The sequence below is a fragment of the Oikopleura dioica genome, chromosome PAR, assembly GCF_907165135.1.
Source record: "Oikopleura dioica chromosome PAR, OKI2018_I68_1.0, whole genome shotgun sequence".
Taxonomy (NCBI): domain Eukaryota; kingdom Metazoa; phylum Chordata; class Appendicularia; order Copelata; family Oikopleuridae; genus Oikopleura; species Oikopleura dioica.
The window spans coordinates 6,703,870-6,728,209 of NC_137293.1; the positions used below are offsets into that span (position 1 = coordinate 6,703,870).

At 41.2% G+C, this 24,340-nt stretch overlaps 5 protein-coding genes and 1 long non-coding RNA gene across 7 annotated transcripts; 4 read left to right on the top strand and 2 right to left on the bottom strand.

Moving 5' to 3' along the window:
* The first annotated feature begins 3,744 nt into the window (after positions 1 to 3,744).
* Positions 3,745 to 4,873, top strand: LOC145704642 (uncharacterized). Its single transcript, XM_081782114.1, has 6 exons — positions 3,745 to 3,814; positions 3,861 to 3,991; positions 4,037 to 4,101; positions 4,145 to 4,312; positions 4,354 to 4,608; positions 4,652 to 4,873. The coding sequence occupies exons 1-6, from the start codon at positions 3,753 to 3,755 to the stop codon at positions 4,862 to 4,864; spliced, it is 894 nt and encodes a 297-aa protein (XP_081638240.1). The 5' UTR covers positions 3,745 to 3,752; the 3' UTR covers positions 4,865 to 4,873.
* A 222-nt stretch (positions 4,874 to 5,095) lies between these two features.
* On the top strand, positions 5,096 to 8,107 carry LOC145701529 (uncharacterized). The gene is made up of 3 exons (XM_081778745.1): positions 5,096 to 5,200; positions 5,313 to 6,752; positions 6,796 to 8,107. Exons 1-3 carry the CDS (start codon positions 5,096 to 5,098, stop codon positions 7,213 to 7,215), a joined length of 1,965 nt encoding a protein of 654 aa, XP_081634871.1. The 3' UTR covers positions 7,216 to 8,107.
* On the top strand, positions 7,972 to 8,635 carry LOC145701530 (uncharacterized). Its single transcript, XR_014134275.1, has 2 exons — positions 7,972 to 8,106; positions 8,480 to 8,635. It is a non-coding gene; the product is annotated as an uncharacterized LOC145701530 (long non-coding RNA).
* Positions 8,636 to 8,727: 92 nt separating this feature from the next.
* Positions 8,728 to 10,888, top strand: LOC145701531 (tubby protein homolog). Its single transcript, XM_081778746.1, has 9 exons — positions 8,728 to 9,294; positions 9,337 to 9,459; positions 9,616 to 9,702; positions 9,746 to 9,879; positions 9,926 to 10,044; positions 10,297 to 10,371; positions 10,420 to 10,514; positions 10,559 to 10,672; positions 10,715 to 10,888. Exons 1-9 carry the CDS (start codon positions 8,728 to 8,730, stop codon positions 10,808 to 10,810), a joined length of 1,410 nt encoding a protein of 469 aa, XP_081634872.1. The 3' UTR covers positions 10,811 to 10,888.
* A 51-nt stretch (positions 10,889 to 10,939) lies between these two features.
* On the bottom strand, positions 10,940 to 22,689 carry LOC145701532 (uncharacterized). The gene is made up of 10 exons (XM_081778747.1): positions 22,161 to 22,689; positions 21,908 to 22,097; positions 19,431 to 21,865; positions 19,156 to 19,386; positions 18,185 to 19,087; positions 17,667 to 18,127; positions 11,683 to 11,853; positions 11,362 to 11,641; positions 11,150 to 11,315; positions 10,940 to 11,109 (listed from the first exon to the last, which is right to left on the bottom strand). The coding sequence occupies exons 1-10, from the start codon at positions 22,636 to 22,638 to the stop codon at positions 10,968 to 10,970; spliced, it is 5,457 nt and encodes a 1,818-aa protein (XP_081634873.1). The 5' UTR covers positions 22,639 to 22,689; the 3' UTR covers positions 10,940 to 10,967.
* Positions 12,352 to 17,344, bottom strand: LOC145704641 (uncharacterized). 2 transcript variants are annotated; one of them, XM_081782113.1, is made up of 7 exons: positions 16,353 to 17,344; positions 15,858 to 16,155; positions 15,477 to 15,810; positions 15,277 to 15,433; positions 13,067 to 15,204; positions 12,702 to 13,024; positions 12,352 to 12,661 (listed from the first exon to the last, which is right to left on the bottom strand). In XM_081782113.1, the coding sequence occupies exons 1-5, from the start codon at positions 16,374 to 16,376 to the stop codon at positions 15,130 to 15,132; spliced, it is 888 nt and encodes a 295-aa protein (XP_081638239.1). In that variant the 5' UTR covers positions 16,377 to 17,344; the 3' UTR covers positions 12,352 to 12,661; positions 12,702 to 13,024; positions 13,067 to 15,129. The 2 variants fall into 2 exon arrangements, with proteins under 2 accessions (XP_081638239.1, XP_081638238.1); XM_081782112.1 differs by lacking the exons at positions 15,277 to 15,433; positions 15,477 to 15,810; positions 15,858 to 16,155; positions 16,353 to 17,344 and having other exon boundaries at positions 13,067 to 15,124.
* Positions 22,690 to 24,340: the final 1,651 nt, after the last annotated feature.

Below are 24,340 nucleotides of genomic sequence, written 5' to 3' on the forward strand. Positions count from 1 at the left end.
AGAACAAAAATTCAAGGAAAAAGTCAATCTTGATCCTCAAACTTGAAGTTCTGCAAAATGACTTTTGACAAGTTACGTTTTCCGCAAAGATTTTATTTATTGCAATCTGTTGAACACTGCACTTGTCAAGCCCAAAGATTTATGCTTCGAACAATCCGAGCTGCTGACCGTCACTTTTAGTCTTCGGTCAAAAATCGAAGTCAACGAAGTCATTTTTAAAGACAATCTGAAAGAAAAGCTTTACAAGCTGGAATTATTTAAGATCGTTCCTTATTCTCCCGAAACAGAAAAGTATTTCGCGGTGCAATTGACATCTGTTATTGTTGTCATTATTGGCGGAATCGCCCTTATAGTTGCAAATATCCGGAAAGAAGGAAGGTTTACATTATTTCACTCATTTATGTTCGGCCTTATGAGGGTTTTTGACATTTATCCTGACGTTTACGCTTGGTACGAGTACAATACAGATCCGAAAGTCGCAGTTGCTGTCAATCAAATCGTCTCAACGTTTTTGATCGGTAAAATTAAATTGCTTACCCTCATTTTGTCTTTAATAGTTTCATAAGTTTTCAGCGTTTTGAAGCAAATAAATTTCATTGTTACTATAAGCTTGGTGTTCCTCAAGGATAAATTGGAAAGAAGAAACAGTTCGATAATGAAGAAAGTATTCAGTCTTGTTGTTGAAACGAGCCTTTTGATGCTTATCTTTGGCAATGTTCAAAAGTTTTTGCTTTATTTTTATGTTGGATTCGTAAAATCAGCCTTTTTTAACCATGAAATCTTAACCCGTTGGCGAGCGGTAGTCTTAAAAATGCTTTCCACGCCAATAACTATGCCGTATTTCGAGCCTCCGGGCATGTCGTAGCAGCGAAACTGCCACGCGCACGGCAACGGGCTAAGTTTTAAATTTCTGAATCTTATAAAAAGATGGGACGAAATATGATCCCAGGCAGTCAAATTACCGCTGCTTTCTGGCTCTCCTTGCTTTCAAATATTATTGCTTTCTTGGCAACAATGATCGAGTTTTTTGCTTCAACGTTGTTCCCGAAAATTGGTTTGAAAAAATGGCTAGAGTTCCACAACAAGCAGAAAAAGCTGAAAAAAACCTACAAATTTTGGTCGACGAAAATGGGTTTGCTTTTTCTTGGAATGCAGTTTGTAAATCTGATTTGTTCTGTTCTCGAACTAATACAGGTTCAAATCGTTGACAGCTGTGTGGAAATCATTGATGGCATCAACAAAGAGGAAGAGGTAGAAAAGACTTTGTTTTGCAGAATATTTGCCCCGAACACAACTTGGCATCGAGAGCGATTGCAAGAAAATGGGCTCTGTGTTCAAAATCAATTGACTGAAAAGTGTGATTGCAATGAATGCGACTTCCAAACTGTAGTTTGTCCATTTTGGCCTGCTTGCTCGAGCATAATTGAGTATTTTTCTATAGGACAGTTTTCTTTAATTTATGACTTTTAGAGCAGTTGTTCAAGTAGAGATTTATTGTCTCTGATTATGAAAACAAAGAAAAGCTTTCCACGGAATTTCCTTACTTTGTGGACTCGTCATTTTCTTAGGTCCACGTCAGAAAAATACTAACTTTGAAGATGTTGTAAGAAAAAGGAAGCAGAGAACAAAAAAAGAAGTCTGATTAAACTTGTAATTTGTCTATTTTTAAATACTAATGTACTAGAATGCTTTTGTACAGACTAGTGAAAAACGATCACTGTGAATAAATGTTTAGGTTTGAACCCAGTTAGCTTCTGTGTAAATTCTGATTAATTTGTGTGATTTTCTAATTCCCGTTTCTTCTTCAAATAAGGCTTGCATTCCAATCATTCCAAAAAATCACTTATCTTAGGATGAAGAGATTGTTAGTTTTGCTCGTTTTTCTCATCGAAAATTCTAGTGCTTGCTCTGCATTGAACGAGCAGTTCATTGGAAATATCACTTCAACTGATGGAGAATCGGCAGTTGAAGTAGTTAACCCTCTGAGTTGCGCTCATCTGTCACCGAAGGTTACCTCTTTGATAATGGAGCTTCGAAGAGGTATATTTTTATACAAGAAAATGCTAGTGATAATAAACAACTTCTACGTGTAGCAAAACGGCTGCTTCGAAAACTGAGGAGCAACCACAAAGAGGCTTCCTTAAAATGCGAAACAGAAAACAAAATCACAAAATATGAGCTTGAGAAACAACTTGAAGAATGCCAAGAAGACGATGGAAGACAACCAGAACCTAAGGCAAATATTTTTGCCTTCCTTGAGTATTATTTTCTTTAAGAACTCGACAAGCAATGAGCTTATTCAAAAGTACGTCCGAGAAAGTGAGCAATTCAAAGCAATAGAAGAAGAGCGACGTAACCTTTCGGAAAGTCTTCAGCTTCAAAATTCTAGTGCACGAGCTTGAATCTTCTTGAATAGATGATTGTGATAGTTATTTTCGAGCTTTTTAAAGAAACGATGATTTGCAAGAAGAGCTGCTTTATTGGCAATAAAAATACGAAAATTGCTCTTCAAGAGAAACGAAAGCAAGGCTTGATGCCGACTGGAATCTAAAGAAGAAGAAAGAGCGAACTGGTGTCTATCTAGCCGCCATCGAAAATATTACAGAAATTATTTCCCGTGCTGCTGCGGAAAATGAGGTTTCAATACTTTTTTGAATACGCATCTTCAACCATTTTATTTTAGGAATTGAATGGAAAGTCTGTAATAACTGAAGCAACGCGGAGTGAGTTACCGAGGGACCTTGAAGATTCCTTGAAGATTCGAAACTTGTTAAAGATACCAAAAAACTGCTTCACCAACATCAATATATTTTTAAATAAATAGCCCTTGAGCAATTCAGTTGATTGTTTTGCTCGTGATTGATTTTAAAAGTTTCCACAGCTTCAGAATGATTGTTCAAATAATACTTTCTGTATCTTCTCACGATAACCCCAAGTACAAGACCTTTCTTACCTTGAGCAAGATGAAAGAACTGCTCATCTTGCTCGTTTCTTTCTCAGAGAAATCTTGCTTCGGCCACAATTTGAATCGAAATTTTACTATGTCTTATTCTACGAGCATCAATTTCCAGGTAGAAATCAATCTAGTGATGTAGTGGTATAATTTATACCGTATAAATATCTTTTGCTTCCAAGGAATTGAAAGAGGATAGCAACAGAACCTGTGTCCATTTCCATCAAATCCTCTGGGAAGAAAACTATTCATCTTACGATAGCTCCTGGTACGATGGCGGATTCTACCGAATAATCGAAGCAAAAGAAGCTTGCTCAAAACTTGGCGGAGAACTTGCTTTTTATGAGAACGAAGAAGAGCACGAAAAATTCAGAGAAGCTGCTTCACACTGGCCTTATGCTTTCTGGGTCGGCTTCTTTCGCTCTGGCGATTCCTGGAAAAACGTGAGGGAACGTGAGATCGTACCGGAAAAGACAGTTCTGGATTGGCAATGGGGAAGACCGCGATATAATGGCAGTGAAGGGGAAAATTGCGTTCATACGAATAAATCGGGCAATGGAAAGCTGGAAGACTCAAAATGCTTCTTTCGAGATGGCTATCGAGCTTTGTGCAGATTTGAAACTAATGGAGACTGTTAATAGAAAAATACAAAAAAAATCCCCAGACCTTCGCTCTTTCTTTCGTTCTCCGCAGCTTCTAACTTGCCAATAGTGAGTCGTTCAATCGTCAATATTTGCTTCTTCTGTTAGACTTGCCTTTTGACCTCATTTTGAAATTGACTGCTGAGAGAATTGAGAGAATGGAGATCATTTGCGCCGGTTTTCCGAAAACATCTTCGAAGAGCTGTTCCTCTTGTCTCCGGTTTATTAATACTCAAAAGTAGACCATTACTATGATTCTACTTCAGGACGCTTGGATACAAAGTAGCAGACGTCATTGAAACCCAAGAATTTTTATCTGATGTTTGGGTTGAATATTTGGAAGGGCGATGTCCTATTCGACGAGTTATAGAAGAATACAGGAAGCATGGCTTTCAGGGTTTGTGGTGTTGAGAGAGGCGATTTGGAAGTTATTTTTGTTAAGCGAATCAAGACGTTCCGGGCAATATTTACTGGGAAGAACTTTATCATGCATCGCCAAATGCAAAGGCACGAACTATTCGAACCAATTGAAATTTAATAAGATTAAAAGGTTATCCTGACTGTGAGAGACAACATAGAAGTCTGGAGAAAAAGTCTGACTTCATTTATGGAGCAAGAATCAGAGCGCTACGGAAACCCTGGGTTTTGGCTGTTTCATAGATTCAATGCTTTGGGTTGGACGAGTCCGAGAATGAAAAACATGGTCAAGATAATGGAGGTGCGTATCATGGAATTGATTGAATTTTGAGTCTTGTTTAGTTCATCTTGCGAAATCACTTTTTTCGCAACTGCTTCGTGGCAACATTTCCAGCCGACTGGAAAGTTTTCACGTGGCAGCAGCAAAACAAACTGATCATGCCTTATTGGGAGGCGATGGAGGACAACTACGAAGCCCACATTCGTCGCATCAAAGAAACCGTCCCAAAAGAAAGGCTCCTCATCTGGAATATCAAGGAAGGATGGGAGCCCTTATGCAAGTTTCTTGATAAACCTGTGCCGAACATCCCGATTCCGGTTTGATTTTTGAAGATTTTTTGAGCTAAGCACGCAATTTAAGCATGACAACAAGACAGGAGATATCGAATACATGCAGAAATATTTCCAAGAAAGTGCTGTTGGAAAAGAAATATTTGCATACATGAAGTGGTATTTTGCCAAGTTCTTGGTGAAATCAGCGCTCATCACTGGAGCTCTCATCTACGAGAAGAAGACTGATTTCAGAATCACGAAGTCGATCTTTTCCTTCTTGCGGACAAAATTACAATTATAATCATTCAATAAAAAATCCCTTGAATATATTTTTATTTGATAACAGCTGCGATAGACAATTATTTGTCAATATTTATACCGTGTCCTCAGATGTTGATATTTCACCGGGAAATCTTGATCATCAATTATTTTGACAAAACCATCCTGACCTTTTCCTTGGTGAATATTTTGAGAGTCTTTCGTTGAGAATTTTACTTTTCATTCACAATTTCTGACGAAGAAATAAGAGAAAATGCCGGGTGTTGGTCCGATCGGTGAGCCCATCTTGGCACCACCAATGCCCCCGTTGAACTACATGGACAATGATCGAATTTGGACCAAGGAGCAAGCGCTCAAGGCTGGAGTCGATATGACGAAGGAAATGTTATGACGATTTTTTTTTATAATTTTGCAGATTTTTTTTAAGTTTATAATTTTATACTTGAGAAAAATAAATCAACATTTAACAGGCGAAAATTCACCCTGAACCCTTCGGCCACACCTCTTCCGGAACTCAAACTCGAGGAGCCGGTAATGTGGCCCGATGGCCCGGAAATACTGATGGAGTCGAGGGTCGACCATACCTCCTCATTCCGTACCGATTTACCAACGGAGCTCACACTTCGATCGCCGGTTCGCAGCAGTACATCTCCGATTCATTCGACATGATCACAGCCGATGTTGGTGGATGCATTCGATTTGTTGACGACTCGACTGATCAAGCTCACTCTCACTGGATTGACATTCAGGATAGTGCAACTGGCGGATGCGTTTCATACGTTGGCTACCTAGGTGGCCATCCTTCCTTTCCAAATGGACAGATGCTCAACCTTGCCCCTGGTCAAGGACCTGGAACTGGTGGCACCTGCCTCGCGAGTTATGTCGTCAACCACGAGATGCTCCACGCTCTTGGATTCAATCACGAGCAAGAACGAGCCGATCGAGATCAACATGTGACAATTCATTTTGATCGTATCCAAGAAGACAAGCAGCACAATTTCGAGAAGCTCACTGCTTCCGAATGGTTCGATATGTCAAGTCCTTACGATGGCCAGTCTGTCATGCACTACTCTGCTTACTCCTTCCAAACAGCTGAAGCTGATGCAGCCGACTTGCCAACAATTACCAATTTGGCTGGCGAGCCGGTTCAGTGGCCTCGAGTCCAGCGACTTTCATCGACTGATGTTCTTCAGCTCGCGAAGATGTACGAAGGCTTTTGTGGTCAGCCAGGAGGAGAGTTCATCAAGGTCCGAACTTGCAACAGTGGCGCTCAGTATCTCGAGAGCCGAGCTTGCGACGGAATCGCTGACTGCGCTGATGGTTCTGATGAAGACGCAGCTTTCTGTGATGCGCTTTGTGAACCAGATACCTTCTACGTCACTGAAAATGGCTGCAATGATAGCCAAGACTGGACTGGTACCTATGCTAAGATGGCTGACGGTGCATACCCTAAGTCTCTTACAATCTCGCTCGTCGGAGGTGATGCTTCAACTGGTTTCGATTCGGGAACCTTCATTCGAATGGACCAGGCTGACTGGTGCTTTGATACTCCAAATATTCCAAGTTTCAAAAAAGTCGGCGCGGAGAAGTACATCTGGCCCATGCCAAACGGTATGTGGTACATGGGCAGCGAAAATTGCGCTAGCTTCTTGAACTATTACTACTCGCCAAGTCAAAATGGCGGCGTTGCTAATTTCTGGGACATTGAAGTTCCCGTTTTTAACAGATGGGTCGGCGAATGGGCTACTTCTAACAATCAGCGATTCAAAAAAGGCGCCGAAGGCTGGCAAAATGGAAACTTCATTCTTAGCATCGCCGCTGATGGAGCTTGGTCAATTGCTGATGGTTCGTCATCAATTCCTCTCGGAAGCAATGCTTGTGTTACAGGAGATCATGATGGTGGTATCAAGGTAACTTTTAGCAACGAGAAATTGGGTGTTATTGTTTTCGTAGATTTCTGAGCTGGCATCATCTGGTTCCTCTTGTGCTGGAACAACTACAACAACATCAACTCTTGCTCCAACAACGTCCTTCACTACCACTGACGTTACAACAACATCGACGACGACAACTACGACTCCGTCAATCTCAACAACGACAACTATGAGTTGGGAGCAATGTGAAGCGACTTGCCAGCCAAACTGTGACGCTGAGTTTGGTGTTGGAGAAAAGAACTGCTCGTGCAACCTTTTCGACAATACTTGCATGGTTTGCGAGGCCGGATTCGTCTTCGATTTCATGTCAAATGCATGCATATGTAAATCTTATACAACTATATACAAACCAAATAAATATATCATTCCACAACAAATTCGGCATTTCAAATGCAAATTTCAGCTCATCTTCTATTTTATCCTCCAAGAAAATCAATAGATCCTCCGCTTTCGAATCGAAAAAATAGATGAGCTTGAACTTCCGCCCTAATCTTCAAGCACCTTTTAGCAAATCAAATTTTAAAAGGGTATTACTCTCCTAGTACTTTCGGATGACGTCAAAAAAGCGCTTGAAATATAAATGCCTCCCTACTCAAAGTGGATAAATAATTAATTGATGCTCTATCATTGATGGGCATTCAAAAAAGTTGAGAAAGCAGAAAAACGTTGCTAAGGACAAAAGGGTAAGTGCCACTTGAACATATTCTCACCTTGTTCAAAATGATGAAATCAAGGAAGAAAATCTGATTTCAATGAGATTTGTCGGGTTTTTAACTCGTTGTCATAGTAAATATTCTAGCTTACTCTCAAAAGATGGGTAGGAAAAAGACTGTAGCTTAGCGGTAAACACTGTTCGAATGACTGAACAGGTCGTCAGCATAATTTGCGGAAGGGCATTGTTTGCGATCGGGGAGGTCAGTTGTGGCAACGCAATTAGTTTTGCCCCGGGGCGCGAGTTTTTGGACAGTGAACGTGTCTCCAATTGAGAGTGGAATTGATTGACGCGCCGCCCGCGTTTAATTTTTTTTTCTCTCGCCGCTGGCGTGGGCGCTCGAAGGTGCCCGGATATTCAGATCGTGTTTGAATATTTATTATTCAAAGGCTGCCTCACTCTACTAGCTTTAGAATGCACTCGCCACGGGCCAGTTCAGCAGCAAATTAATACAGTCACACAGCAAAATTCTAGAATTACGCTGATACAAAAACAACAAGGAGTTTGCCAAAGCAGAGAATTTTTTGAAGAAGGAAGTGAAGAAAGAGAAATTTTCTCAAAATGGCCGACATCGACGTTAGAAAGCAGCGCTTGGAACAATCTGAGCAGCAGCTTCAGGTAAGAAATTTATTTAACCCGTTAACAGGGTGGTCGATTTCGCCTACGCTTTTGCTTGTCTGTGATTGAGTGAAATCACGGATCTGGGCACGCGATTGGCTACTCATTTCCACGCGTGGCCGTGAGACGGCCACGCGCCTGTTAACGGGTTAATTAATCGTTTTATCGAATTTATTAATAAAATAATATTTTGAAACATTTTTCTGGCTAATTTTAACAATAAATATCTAACCGCGTTTTTCGGGGTAGATACCCTTAAAATTCACTTTTTTCTTTACCGAAATTTTCAGCAAGAAAGTCCGTAAATCTGATTTAATAAACCTCTCTTGTTAATAGCGTCTTTCAACCTTTTTTTCCTCAAAATTTCATTCAGGACAAAATGAACCGTCGACGGCAAAAAGGCATGGGCGGATTTCACTCAGGTGGTCGACCCCGGTCCGCCGCTGGCCGCCGCCGACCCCAAACAGCTGATCGTTCGATGACACCGGTGAGCATGCCCGGACAAGCCGAAGGGACTTGGTTGCGATAATAAAGTTAATCATATTTTGCGTAATGCTGACATCGTTCGATTTGTTTATTTGACCAGAATTGAGTAAATTTGGCTAGTGATATGTTTGAGGAATGATAGGAAATCCGAATTCAATAGGACTATTTTTGCAACCAATAAAAGTCACGGCGTCGAATGCATTCAACAATCCGGCTTTTGATGAGCCAGAAGTAATCGAGGTCATCTCCAACGGCGCTGATATCAAGCCAACTTCTCGTGGCAGCTCTGCAAAGACGAAAAAGCCCGAGGAGACACCCTTCGACGAACCCCCTGTCGTCGATCGGTTGGTTGTCTCGCCGAGCGAAGAGGTCGAAGAAATTCCAGTAGCAAAGACTCAGCCAGAAAAGCCAAAGAGCGAAAAGAAGAAGAAAAAACGCGTGCCTAAACCTGTTCCAGTTCCAGTTCCCGAGCCAGATGAGCCTGAAATCGATCTTCCGAAAGTGGAGACGCCTCCAGCAGCACAGCCAGTAGCGAGACCGAAGCTTGAAAGAGATGACACGATTCTGTACAAAGGAGATGAATACTACGAAGACCGTCAGAATGCGCTAGAAATTGACGAAGCCACGCAAGACGTTTCGAATTCTGATGAATTTTTGGCACCCGTCCAACCTGAGGAACGGATAAATCTCACCTTGATCAATGTTCTTTGTATTTTATTACAGTGAGTTTTATCCAATAAACAGGGCCCCGTCGCTGACTTCCGCCCCGCATCGAGGATGTCCGTCATGACAACTTCGCCGCCAAGCACAATCGACGACATCGACGACTTCGTCTTTCGCCCCGCACCCCAGGACGAGCAAATAAAGGTGAGAAAACTCGGCGGCCATAAAAACGTGCTGAAAAATCAAACAAAGGGTGTTTCTTTCTCAATTGTCTCCCCTCATTCAATGGGCTCTCTCTTTCAATCTTTAGTTCGGGAATTCTTCAAACTGTAATCCAAACAGTAAAAATGTTCTTTCTAGTGCCGGATAAGTCGAGATCGCAAGGGCATTGACAACCGCGCTTATCCTATCTACTACCTTCATTTGGAACGCGAAGGGCAGAAAAAGGTAAATTTCCATCAAATCCGATTTCCTCAGCTTTCTTCTTAAGATGTTCCTCCTTGCCGGGCGGAAAAGAAAGAAAACGAAGACATCCGCGTACTTGATCTCAACCGATCCAACTGAGCTCACGAAGAAATCTGAAAGCTTTGTGGCAAAAGTCAGGAGTAACATGATGGGAACCCGGTTTGAGATGCCAAAATGGCCCTGAAATTCACATGAATATATTCAGATTCACGAGTTACGACAATGGAAACGCGTATTCCGACCCCGGAGCTCTGATAGACCCATCTGCCCTGCGGCGTGAGCTCGTCTCAATCGCTTACGAGACAAATGTCCTCGGTTTCAAAGGTAATCAAAAGTCTTTATTAAAAAGCAGCCGAAAATGATTCCACATAAAACAGATAAAACCACAGCTTTCATTTTGAAAACAAGGAAGAGTACCAAATAGTAGCAAGCTTTCTCTTTTGCGGAGTCAATTTTTTCGGATAAATCTTCGAACAAAAGCATTTTTTCCTTCACTAAAACCGTTAAAATGCCTTCTTGAGATTTTAATATTCAGAAAGACTAGTAAAAAAAGTCAAAAGTAATACACGAATTTAGGCCCGCGCAAGATGACAGTTGTTATCCCTGGCATGGATTTGGACTGCGAACGACTTGAATGTCAACCGACAAACGGTATGTCAGAGTTAACATATGTAGAAAATAATATGGCGCTTTTTACAGAAAAAGAAACGCTCACTGCGAAGTACGACTCGAAGTTGCGAGACAACGTGACAGTTTTGCAGAACAAGTCGCCTGTTTGGAACGAGGACTCTCAGGTAAAATGCTGACTCACGAATTGATCGGTCTTTTGAAATTCTAGAGCTACGTGTTAAACTTTCATGGTCGCGTGACGCAAGCCTCGGTCAAGAACTTTCAAATTATTCATGAAAAGGAGCCCGATTATATCGTGATGCAATTTGGCCGTGTCGATGAGGTAAAGAAACACTTAGAATTTCTGACTCTAACGGAACAATAGGACGTGTTTACGATGGACTACCGCTACCCCCTTTGTGCAATTCAAGCCTTCTCCATTGCCTTGTCGAGTTTTGACAACAAGCTCGCCTGTGAATAACTGTTAAAATATCTCTTTCTGATTCTTCTTCTCTAATTTTCTACTTTGCAAAGCTAATTTTGTATAACCCAAAGAGCTTATTCTATTTTTGCTACTAAAGAAATAAATTCTTCAAATTTTTATATTCAATATCATTTAATTTTTGCATGTAACAATGTTAGGTATAAGATGATGAAAAATCGTTCTCTTCAACTTTCGGGAAGACGAAACCATTTTCTTTAGGAATCGCTGGAGAAACATTTCTTCGTCCGCCTTGACCAATCTGAGAAAATGGCGTTGACGGGGCATCGGAATAATCACTAAAAGAAAATTCATTTTTAAAAAGGAATTCATTTTTACTCGATGGTGGAACGCCCTCGTTCGTATAAAGAATCGAAGTTGCCGGGTTCATAAGGATTTGAGAAATCTGTTGATGCTCGTGACGAGTCCATCTGAGCTTCGAACTCTTTTTGCTTTTCGACGATGTCTTCTTTCAACTCTCGATAGGTTCTTGCTTGGGGAGATTCTAAAAAATCCTCGTGACCTTGAGTTCAGAAGCTTTTCTACAGTACCATAAGCTGATGAATGTACAGAAGGAAGAACAGACAGCTCTGTATCTTGTGTTACGTTGGACAAGAAATTCGCTCCAGATCGTCTCTTTGATACTCTTTGTTGATTGTTGCCAGAACTTAGTTTTTTCTTCGACTTCTTTTTCGTCGAGTTTGTTGCGTCCAGAACACAGTAATCTTTGAAGTCTGGATCTTGACAGTCGTCATCTTCCGGTTTCGGATCGTTATCGCTGTCGCCGTCGCTGTCAAGCAAAATCATCTGCTTCGTGTTTAATTTGTTGTTCTTAAATAACTTGAAATGCTTAATAATTTTTGGTGCCTTACCTCTTTGATTTTCTTTTTATATTCTTGATTGTTTTTCGCATATTTTTGTTCATCGGCAATATTGATATACGCAATGTAATGGAAAAGTGTCGAGACTCGATGCCAAAGCATGCAGATTGTCTGGGTAAAGATGATGACGAGGTAAATGAAGAGAAAGAAAAGACTGAAAGGCTTGGAATGGATGAGCTAATTTCAAGTCACTTATAATAATTTTCAAGAAGAACGATTAACTGATCCTGAAGTCTGAATATATCAGGGTTCGGTATTTTGAATTCGTCGAAAAATTCGCCAATACACGCAGCGAATATGCTCTTTTCTTAAGCGAATGAGCGATTGTTCGCGAATCGCCTACTCGGGCGAATATTCGCTCGAAATTGAGCGTACAGCCCTGGATTGGCTGAACTCCAGGGCCGCGGGCGAGAAAAGGGTGGCGCCCGCGAGCTATAAGGTTATTTGGGCGGTGAAAATAAAATTATAGGCTGCGCAACGTCAAAGCCCGACCAGGGTTCAAATTCTGGGCAAAAAATTTTGTATTTGAGCGAGCGATGAGCGAGCGAGACTTGAGCGAGGGTTGAGCGAGCGAGTTGCTGAGCGAGTTTTTTCGAAAATCGGCTGAGCGAGCGGAGCGACTGAGCGAGCGAGATTTGAGCGACATCTGAGCGAGATTTGAGCGACTTTTGAGCGACTTTTGAGCGATATTTGAGCGGCGCTCGAGCGAAAAATGGAGCGATATTTAAAACTTTTAAGGCAGATTCAATAAGACAAAAATGATTCTTAATTTTGTATTTTATTCAAATTTAATATTATTTTCTCGGCAGTACTGAAGAATGGCAGTTTTCAGTTTTTGTGCATCCCTGAACTGACGTATAAATAAAATAGTCTCGTTTTTCAATCTGTTGCGGCATGGATCCATCGAGTCGCGAGTTGTTTGAGAAAACTCTCTTTCGAGATCACAGGATGAGCCAGGGCAATTTATGCACTAAAATCACTACAGAACCGAACAATTATATAAGTGGAACCTGAAGAGCAGCTGCTGAAAGGCGGGGGAATCTTGTGCTCATAGCCTTCCAGAAGGCAGTTAATTTTTTATGAATGAAGTGAGGTGAAGTCTCGACGATTCCACCAGTTATTTCTTCCCATTCTTCCGATCCTATCTTGCCTTCATACTGCACATATTCTTCTTCCAGTGGGCTCAATCTGACAGTCAAGGATGCTGCGGACTTGACGATCTTGAAGTCATCGTTCGGATTGAGCTGAGATGAACTTCCACTCCCTTCTGGCGTAGTTTGTTTCTCCTTGTCATCAACTTCCTTGAGCTCCTTATCCATATGCCAGATAAAATCTTAATGATTGATAAGTACAAATTAAACGTCCAAAAATTAACCTTTTCCTTTCTTCATGAACTCGGCACTATTTTTTTCGACCAGTTTGATGTTTCTTGCAAAAATTGGAGCGTCCCCTTTAGCGAGTTCATTTCGGAGACGACGAAAGGAGCACGTGTACTTGCTTGGTGTTAAGTAAAGACAAGCAAGATTCAAATCCGTTGCCCTGGCTGGTTCTTTGCCATCGACAAATGATTCTTCGCTTTCGTAAAAACCGCCGAAAATCATTTTCATCAGTTTTATAAATAGCCCTTGGCGGAGCTTTGCATGAAACTGCTTCTGTCGGATCGATGTAAGCCGCTTATCATTTTCCTTCGTGCAGTAAATCAGCATCTCTTCAAAGATAAGCAACTGGTCGCTTACCTTAACACCTTTAGTATTTACCGTGGAAAATAAACAACCTTTGACTCAGAATGCTCGAGGATGCGCACATATTTCATCAAGTCGGAGGTCAGAAAAGAGAGGCTTTTAATGAAATCCAGATCAGGAAAGGAAACGCGCTGCGGAATAAGGTAGGCGTATGGATGATCTGATTTCGATAGATCTTCAAGCTTAGGTGACCAAGAAACGAGCACCTTCAAATTTTCCTCCTTTTTGTTCCAGCGAATTCCGTTGTCACTCGTTATTAAGGGAAATCCTTGTATTTTTGCTGCTCTCTTCTTAATTTCATCGGCTGTCATTTCGCTGGTATCATGTCGAAGCTTGAAGATCCGTTCTTTTTCGTCTTCAGAGATATCTTCATGCGCGAAATATTGATTGACAGAGGAGAAATCAGTTGGCTCTAATTTGAGCTTCTTTTTCTCCTTGAAAAACAGCCCATTGCGACAATGCGATACAAAGCTCAAAAAGTCTTTGTGCAGATCGGAATCGAGAGAGGCGTAGCTTTCGGCATTTTGAATCATTCCATCGAAAGCACGAATTCCCGAATGTGCACCGCAAATTGCTGCTTTGATAGATATGTACTCAGCAACTCCACGCTGCCCTCCATCGCAAATGACACCTAGCAGTCGTTGATAATCTTTGATTCCGTATTCCGCAAGGGCCTCTTCTACTTCCATCGCACAAGCTACATCTGTTTTATCGGTGATGGGAGCATACTGGAGAAGATAAGTAACTCTTTTATCAGTCGTAGAATCGTAGAAGACAAGTAATGTTCCCAATGCGGAAACCTCAAGGTCTCCACTTGTCGTTCGCCCTGTATACTTCGTGTCGATTTCTAGCGAAATCGCACCTCGCTTCGCCAAGATAGGAAGAACTTTTTGGAGAAAATTAAGCATCTCCAGATGTGAGGTGAACAAAATTGTTCTTATTTTGTTGTAGGACACATCAAGCTGCTTCGAGTCATCAGGATTTCCTCCCCCGGCGACAAAAGCATTTTGAATGATTGCTTCGAATTGTTCACTAAATATTGAATCACAATTTTACAAAAGAAATTTTGAAAACCTTTCAAGAAGACGGAAAGAAACATGCTTATCGGAAACAAGCGACACTGCAGAGTCGCAAAATTTGGCGATCACTTTCTTTGATATCTTTCTTCGAGGTCGAAAATGTACTGCGGCCTGCTCGCGGTCCTCCTGCACTTTCGCCATCTCTCTTTCTTTCTCATTTGAATCATTGGTCAAAGGAGCATGATACCGTTTTGCATGTCGCCCCACTACACATAAAAGTAAATAGAACAAAACTGATTTAATTGTACCGTTTCCTGTTTTGATGCCAGTACTTTCAGATTCCTTGACAGAGAATGGCTCGTTATTGTTACGACATGGCCCAACGCAACGAAGATAATAGGTAAAATTATTCTCGGCGTCCATTTCTTTTTCGTACTCTTGCGGCGTAAAGGGAAATGTTTGAGTGAAACCTGTGAGCCACCTTGAAAAAGTTTCATTCGTGGAAATGTCGAATTTGACATAACGAACGTCAAGTTTTCGTTTTTTAGCCCGACTCATTCTTTTTCAAAAATAGTTGATAAAACGAAAAACTCCTTGAATTTTAGCTCATAAGATATTCTATTATCCTATATGTCAGTTTTCAATAATAAAGGCACTTGTGCACAGGGGCAGTTATTTTAAGGCAGTGCTTTCTTTTTTGCTGCTGGGCCGGTGGCGGGCAGTGCCGAGCGTTTCTTCTTGGACTCGGTTCGCTAGAAATTTTCAGGGTCAGATTTTAATATTTGCAGATTTTTTTCGAAAATGGTTTTTTTAGGAAAACTTACAATGTCTAGTGTGTACTGGCTGCCGACAGCTGGAGTAGCGCGCTTCTCCAGGATCATGTTTTTCCAATAGTCGATGCTTTGTTTTATGTCGGTCTTGAACTTTTTCTCCGTATCCCAGTTGAGTTGATGTTCCAAGCCGAAAGACGAGGCTTTTTTACTAATATACTCATTAGTTTTTCATAAAACGATTAACAACTTACTCGAAGACCTCCTTTGTGACGGGCGTATGCGATCGAAGCAGATTTTTGAAATGCTCGAGTTTTTGGGCATATGGTTTTTTCAAAAGGCGCGGGAAGTAAGTGAGAACCATTTCGCTTACTCCCAGTGGACTGTAAGTTGTCTTCATTTTTTTCCATCCTTCAACTATCTTGCGACAGTTTGAGTCCTTTTTATTCTTTTCTTTCCAAATTTCCAGGTTCTCGAATGAAAGCCCAGACTCAGAACTCTTCTTCTTTGAATATTCATACATGATGAACTTTTCCCACGTGAATTCTCGGGAAGCGGGGTCAAGAGGCCGTACGTCTTTGTAAAAGACTAAAATGGGAATTGATAATCATTTTGTATTTGAAGAATTTTCTTACCGACAGGCATTCCCCGCCCCATATTGATAATTTCATTTTTCTTTCCTCGTTCACGTTCTTTGAATGTAGCTTTTGTGCAGGGAACGATTGTCTCGATGGAGCTGGAACTAGCACTGCTAGAAGGCGCCGCATCGGATAGAGCTGCATCGGATGCTGCCTCATCGGCATCCTCGATTTCGTCATGAAGGGGAAGACCCGAAGGATTTTTGTATGCTCGCATCTTGATAACCGCGAACATATTCTTCAGCTGCAATCGTCGGAACATGAGGAAATACCGAGTCAGAGACTCAGTTTCGATCTTAATAATCGGTTAGCCAGAGTCGCCTATTACTGGACAGTTTATTATAAAAGCCGCTGAGCGGCTTTCTGCCCTTATTGTACTGTCCCTAAAGCCGCAGTACAAGTAGTCTTAAAAGTCTCTTCGCGGCTTTTTACACAGTACTTGAAGCGCTAGAAGCCGCACTGCGGGTTATTCAGAATGATCAATTGACTTACTTGAGTTCCTGGATTTTGGATCATTTTTCGGATTAATTCATCCGCCTTGGCTCGGGATGGAGGATGTTGGAAGTACGGCTTCAGTTGAAGGAGCCAATCGAAGACGATGTCGATTTTAAAGTCGAAAAAACATCCGTCCGCGAATTCTCCTTCTTCGCCGTGCGCTTTTACGATTTTATCGAAAACACTGATAAAATTTTAATGATTTTTTAAATTTTATTTACTAAACTATGGGTTTGACAAGGGGTTGAAATTAGGACTGACCAAAAATATTTTATATTAACTCACTCAACGGATGTAGACGGCGGGGAAAACCCACGACCTAACACGCCATCACGGATATTGTGAGCTAACATAACTAATTTTTAGTCGAGTCGAAAATATAAAATGGGTTCGGGGTAGTGGGTTTAATGTTTAATTGTTTCTGACTCAATAGTTGTAGACGGCGGGACAAGCCCACGACCTAAGTAAGGTCACCTAACACGCCAACCGTATATTGTCGGAAACAAAAAAAAATTAAAATTTTATCAAAAATTAAACCTTCTGGGGATTCTGGAGGTCTTTTTGAGGGCCCCTGGCTCACCCTTGTCACTCATTCTGAAAATAATAAAGTGAATTTCTCTTTTAATAAATATTTGAACAGTTATTCATGTTTGGCAGAAATTTCTCTTGGAAATAAAGTCGAGACTGTGCGTGAGTCTTGATTTTCTCTTCAACTTGCAATAAGCCAATAAGCGTAGAGCTTTAAGAAACCGGCCAATCAAAGAGGGATATTCTAAACTCACGCGATCGGTGGTGAAATTTCTCTTCTCAGGGCATTCGTCGCTGCGCTGACCAATAGGAGCGCAGAGTTTGCGCGTGAGTAATGGGCATTCTTATTTTCGCTCGATCGCTCGAATCTCGCTCGAGCGTCGCTCAAATCTCGCTCAAACGTCGCTCAAACCTCGCTCAGTTGTCGCTCGAATCTCGCTCAAACGTCGCTCAGAAATGGTATGTTTTCAACTTGAGCGAGCGAGCGACTGAGCGACTCTCTAAAAAAAGCAGTTGAGTGAGCGGAGCGTGAGCGATCGCTCGCTCGCTCATCGCTCGCTCACGCTCCGATATCGCTCAGCGCTCAGCCAGAATTGGAACCCTGAGCCCGACCAATCAGAGCGCGCGGCAAAGCGAATATTTGAGAAATTCGCTGAATTTCTGAAAAATTCTCCGAGAAAATTCGTTTTCATTCGTTTTGCATATTCGCTCATTAGAGAATATTCGTAAACGAATAAATAGAAATTCAAATGAAAAACGAATAATTTTGCGAATTCAAAATACCGAACCCTGGAATATATATTGTTCTTCATAACTGCAGCAAGGAAGACAATAGTCACGATCTTTTCGAGCATCATGAAAACCACCAAACTTTGGCAGTGGAATGCAGTCGTCGCAAATAGACTCATTTTCGCAAGGCTGGTTATCTTCATCTTCATCCTCGAATTTCATTCCACAAGTAGGAAACTGCTCGTGATTATTAATTGGAATATCAATATGTCCAAGCAAGTAAGAGTACTTCAAAATGGTGCAAGAGACAATTATCCAAAGAATATTGATGAATATAAAATACATGAACTTCTCATCCTTGAACTTTGTCATTTCCTCAGCCAATTTGTTTTCGTGCTTTTCGACTGTTTTGCTGTTTCTTCCCTTCTTTTTGATCCCAATGAAGCCATCAGTTGGGTCTTGCATTCGTTCCCAAAACTCTTGCTCAGGATTGCTCAATGTGTAAACCTTGCAATCTGAAAATAAACAATTTGCCTCTCTGTCTTTACATAAATTATCAGGTCAAATCTTACTTTTGTGAAACGGAGATCCATCACCAAGGACCCAACTAAGATATTTCGATTGAAATTTCTTATACAGTTTGATTTCCCTATCCCTGACGTCCTCCAGTTTCCAGTTTCTAAACTCTCCCTTCGGTTTCTTTTCTTTGCGATTCTCCTCTTTCACGCGAGGGTTGTTCATGAAGAGACACCAATGCCTTTCATCTTGGGATCTCAATGTTTTGATGGTGAATCCTCCATACAGCCGTTCTTGCGTTATTGGTTCTAGGAAAACTTTATCGCTTGCTTCAGCAGCCGATGACTCATCCCCAACAGCTGTTTGATGCTGACTCTTTCGTCGTTCATTTTTGTTATTTGCGTACTTTATTTTTCCCTCAATCTTTGCTTTCATTATCCCCTGCTTTTCTAAATCTTCTTCTTTTTCAACGGGAAAAGTCTCTCTTTCTCGAGTTGGAACAAACTCATAGTAAGTTTCTGGACGAGCTTTTCTTTTAAGTTTACCGCTATTTTGAATCTTTTTCTTCTTTTCTTTCGTTTTATCTTCATTTTTAGGCTCTTCAGTTTTTGCTTTATCCTTAGTATTCGCCTCATCCTTCTTCAACAGACTCTTATTCTCGCCTTCTTCTTTCGATCTTATATCATACGAGTCCATGCAAATCAAACAAGCACAGTTAGTTCCATCAAGACCTTCTTCCTCCTCTTTTCGAATTTGCTCCGGATTTTTCCCGGTAACCCGTTGCCAAAAGGTCTTTTCAACTTTCTTATCTGTGCTTGCTGCTTGCCTGGTTCCCCAAGAACAGTCATTCAAGTTCGCGATCGAGTAGATTTGCAGAAAGATGAAGCAAGAGGGAATGAAAAGGAAGTAAACCACCCCACAGAGAAGAGCATAAAAATCCCAGTGAAGAATCGCAGCGACTGATTCAGTTCAAAATTTCCATGAAAGCAACTTTTTTCTTTGAGAAACATTTTGAACTTTCCTATGTGTATTCCAGCCATCGCCACAAAAAACATGAAACTTGGGGAGAAAGGGCAAGTCATGCCCTCTATAAAAATTCCTATGAACACAAGCGCCATCAGAAAAGAAAATGCAAGCGAGAACCAGGTGGCGAGCTGAATTTGAAAGTCTCCGTCGTTTGATAAATAACAAGCCATAGTAAAAATTGCGACGGGAAAAATTACGATGAAATAGCAAACCCATCTAGGAATCGAGTTTCCTATAAGTATGATTATGTTTCTTCTTATTAAATAAGCCACTTACCAACTCCAAGAGAAAATGCTTCCGCTACCATCATCATTGTCGTCGAAACGCCTATAAGAGCAAATACCATGACGGTGAATTGGTACAAAATGTAGGGCACAGATATGTACGGGTTAGAGCTTCTAGCTAGTTTCTGTTGAGCAACGAGATTCCAGATGTTTGCTGTCGTTGATGGACCCCATCGCCGCCGCTGTTTGTAAAATGTTGGAAGATCTTCTGGAGCAAAGGTATTACAGTGAGAAGATCCTTCGTACTCTATTCGTCCACCGGAAAAGAGCATCAAAGTACAGAGCCATCTATCTTCACCCTGATCATATTGAAGCTTTTCCATCGGATTCAGCGCGAGAGACTTGTACATCGCCATGACATTCGGTTCACTCAAATAACTCACTCTCATAAGCGAAAAACATCCTGGCGAGCAAAGAACACAACCCAACACATGTTCCGCTGCTTTTTGGAGCCAGTGACCCACCGCGTATTCAAAGTTCTGATAAGCCACCAGCCAACCTGATCCTTTAGGGTGAATCGCGCCACAACAAGCGGCAAGTTTATCGTTTCTCATGCAGCGATCAAGGACTAATTCGAATGCATCAGGTTCAAAATCAACATCGCCGTCAAGAGCCAGCACGAAAGACTTTGATTTCTTTACTCTCATATTATCAGAATCTCGAAGCTCACAGGCATCAATCTTCCAGCCGATCAGGTAGTAGAGATACATCACTTGACTCCATCGTTTTCCACGTTGCACGAGTTCGGCGTCCTTCAGGTGAATGACGAAATCATAGCCGGCGATTTTATAAACCACTCGACCGCCATAAGGAGTTCTGATGATTTTTCCTTCTTCGAGCGCTTTGGGTGTGATGTATTCGTTATCTTCGTACTTTGAAAGAACATCTTTGAATACGGTTTGAAATTGAACTACCCATTCGTTCAGCTGCATCCATTCTTTCGCGTCAATAAAGTCGTCTGTTGGAAGTTTTTTCGGTTTACTTTTCTTTTTATCTTCATTTTTATCACTTTTCTCGACTTCTTCTCGTTCTTGTTTATCCTTTTTGACTTCTTCTTTTTCTTTGTCCGTCGGTTTGTTGACGAAAACATTGTCAAAGAAAATGTGCATTTCGAGTTCATACTGATTTTCTTGAGAAGGATCATTTTTTTTCATCCGCGCGTGGCGGAGAAGTTTGACCACCGATCTCAAAAGAGTCGCCATTTCAAAATCTTCTTCGTGCCACAACGTTGTGCATATAAAGATGTAAGGATTCTTCTGCCCCTTTGACCACATGCCTGACTTGTTCGTTTTTCTTCCGGAAACCCGAGTTGTCTTTTTCGATCCAGAACTGAACTCTTTGTTGAAAGCGTCACTTTCTTGCTCTTCTATGATATCAATGGTTCTTCTGTTGAGAAGCGAAAATGTGGATGTTCCAACGGGGCGAAATGCAGGAAGCATAAACACGTGTCGATCAAGAGGGTAGATGAAATTTCTCGGCGTCCAAATATATTGAGTGAGGCAGAGTAGATGCAAGATCCCCAAGAGCCCGGTGACAAATGACATGATCAAGGAAGTCTCAATCGTTGATGATTCCCGAGTAGTATCAGAAAGTGATCGATTCTGATAACCAGGGACTTGTGGATAAACTTCCGTAAAAAGCAAATGATCATTCTCGTATTCCAGTTCCCCTTGAAAAATTTGCGATTCCATTCGAGTAGCATCTTGAAAAAATACCGCACAAAGCGCGATCAGGGGTCCTAAGGCTCCGGATACAGCTAGACCAGATTTTTGAAGGCCAAGTTTTACTGATACTTTTTGCAGATATGATGTCATTACTGTGCTGATTGCATAAACGATCATCCAGAGCTGGAAGTTGTCCCCAGGGTGCTCATATGAGGGCCGATTATCGTGAGGAAGGAAGACGATGAGGGCGAGAATGATGCATTTCATCGGAGTTGCAAAGAGGTGCGAAATGATGATCGAAAGTTCTGGGTCTTCTTGCTTCTTATTTTCTGATTTCTTAGGGCTTCGATTTGCCCCTGAATCTGGAGATTTCTTTTTGATTCCTCGGCCAACAGAATGGATCGTTGCAATTACAGAATTACTCGGGCAAATTGAAAAGTTGATATAGTTTGGAACGGACATCATATTCACGCAAAGAATTACGAACAAGCTCTTCACGATGTCGTCCGTGTCGAAAAACATCATCACATGTCCAATCGTAAAGAAAATCCATTGGCCGTAAGGGGCGAATTTTTTCAAAACAGAAAGGATTGGTTCACAACATTTTTTCAGAACCCCTTTTTTCTCCTCGATTTGAACTTGTTGATTACCAGCGTTAGCTTCTTCCGCCGCTTGTTTAGCTTCTTCAACTGTTTTATCTTGAAATAAAGAGAACACTAAGGGCACGGCTGTGGGAAACATTAAGACCGCCACGTTCATCGTCCTTAATTCATCGTCAAACAGATAGCTCTAGCGCTTTTCTGACCTTGATATATCCGGTGCAAGATAAAACACATAAAACCCCACTCCAACGGCGTATATCATTTCGGTGACACAAGTTACTAGGATCTGTAGGAATTTGGGGAATGGCGGTCTTTTGAAGATCGCAAAGTAGAGGCAATATAAAAATGTGTAGAATTCTGGGATGAGGAGTACCGCGAACAAGATTTTGAACTCTGAACATAAGTGTCATCAAATCAATTCAATAAATTCATAAAATATACGAGAGATTAAAGTACCTGTAAAATCTTCTGCGTTTCTTGAGCTTCTATATTCCATTTGATAACCGCCAAGTATTCGAGAGCGAGTCTCACTACCGCCAGGTGTTGTATCTTCACTTATGCTCGCTATATGGAACTCATTATTCATCTCAGCAAAAGAAAAGTACTGAAGCGCATTCGATACGACGCACAAAACCCCAATTAGAATATTGAAAGTGTGCCATAAAATGATCCTATTTCGATGCGATTTCGACGACGGAAGAGCGAATTCTGTTATATTTGGTTCTGTTTTTGCAATGTTCCATGGCTCGGTCTTCTCGTCATCTGCCTTTTTTGCCTGCTGCTCAGTTGAATCTTCGGGAGCTTCTACGACTTGTGGATCAGAAAATCCGGCATTTGAAGGATGGGAAATTTTATCAGCAGCGCTTTCTGTTGTCGCACTTGTTGGAGGAGATTCTCCTTCAAACTGTACTTTAGTTTTTCTTGACATTCTCATTTCTCTATCTTTTTCAACACGGCAGTTAGAAAATTACTGGGCATTACTATCTTTTTTTTAGTTTCTTTTCCCTTCTGAAGACCAGCCAGCCGTTTCTGAGCATGAAACTATTTACCTGGGCACTTTATGGACCGATAGGAAACACGCGCACGGTCAGATAAAGGTCACTTCATTGCGACAATTTTGATATTTTCAAGCATTTGAGAATTTTTTTCTTTCCTGATTTACTGTATTTTACTGCTTCTAATCGACATTAGCGGCGATACATGAGTGTCTGTCTTTCCCACATTCTCTTCCTTGATTCCACTTCTTTCAGTCATTTTCGAGTAAATACAGTAACTTAGCAGCCCTCTTACATGTTTCATTAAAAGCATCTTCCTTCGCTGATTAATTCCAGTACAGTAAGAATAACCAAAAGCAGCAGTAATTAGCAGCCTCTAATTTGGAAACTGGCCGTCCTCTAAGTAAAGTCGGCTCGGTGGCGCTCGATCGAACTGGCCGAAATCATCAAAGAGGAAAAACTCATTATCTCACTTGAAGAGAATTTTGTTCAAGAAACATCCCATAAATCTTTTTCAAGATATGATTATCATCTTCCTTGCAGCTTTCTTGAACTTGGCTTTCAGTCAGTACAGTTTCAGGACCGTGGATTTTAGTTCCTTGATCATTTTCTAAAATTGAAATTCTAGTGATAATTTGAAGTGCTCCCCGGAGAAAGTGGACTAAACCAATTTTCGGAAGTGAATTTTTGGATAACCAATAAGATTGCTGTATTTGGCCTACCGGCCAATCAAAACCCTTTCCATAAAAATCTGTTCCAAAAATTGGTTCTACCCGAGAAAGTTGCTAGAATCCATTTGTCAGCTCAGAAAACTACTTGTTCAAGATATCAGAAAACTCGGAAATTGGGACGGTTTTGGAGGGAGATTCGCTTAAAGTCCGACCGGCATGCGCAGAAGTTACGATGAACATATTTTCTCCTGACTTTGATTTCAATAGGAAAGTTTTACAAAATGAATCGAGATTCATTATGAGGTATAATTTGTAATACGTAATAAAAGCGCTGGGCAGTTGGTTTCATTACGCGTGTTCGACCGCGAAGCTCAAAGGAAAGGGTTCTGCTGAGGATGATCCGCTCAATCGAGCCTCCATCTGGATACTCTTCGCCGTAAATCGATATTGAGATGATTCTGCATAATTTAGAAAAAAATAATTACTCGGATAAAATATATTGACCGCGCATTAATATTGACACGTTTCAGATTTTGATCAACAAATTCAGAATATACCCTCTTTCAAGTCGATATCAGTTTCATATTGAAGCCAGTATTGGCGAAGTTGTGACGTTGACGGCGTTTATTACAGGCACTGCTCATCGAAAATAATGACCAAGTTTAAAAACCTGTGTAAAAAATCTGAATAAGGGAACCTAACTTAGGGTGTGAAGAGTCATAAACGAAAAGCCGCGCAGCGGCTTTTTTAATCTCGAAGCCGCGAAGCGGCTTTGCCCAAATTACCATTAAGAATGGTCCATTCTGACCAATTTTTAATTCTAGCGAAGCCGCTTCGACCCTGACTCAAGTTTTCTACACAGGTTGCTGAGCCCAAAATTTGGTAAAATTTTTCGAGCTTGAAAAAGTCGAAATCATGGATGAAAATGACAACTTCCCAGTTTTCCTCAAACCCTACGATTTTATTTCTA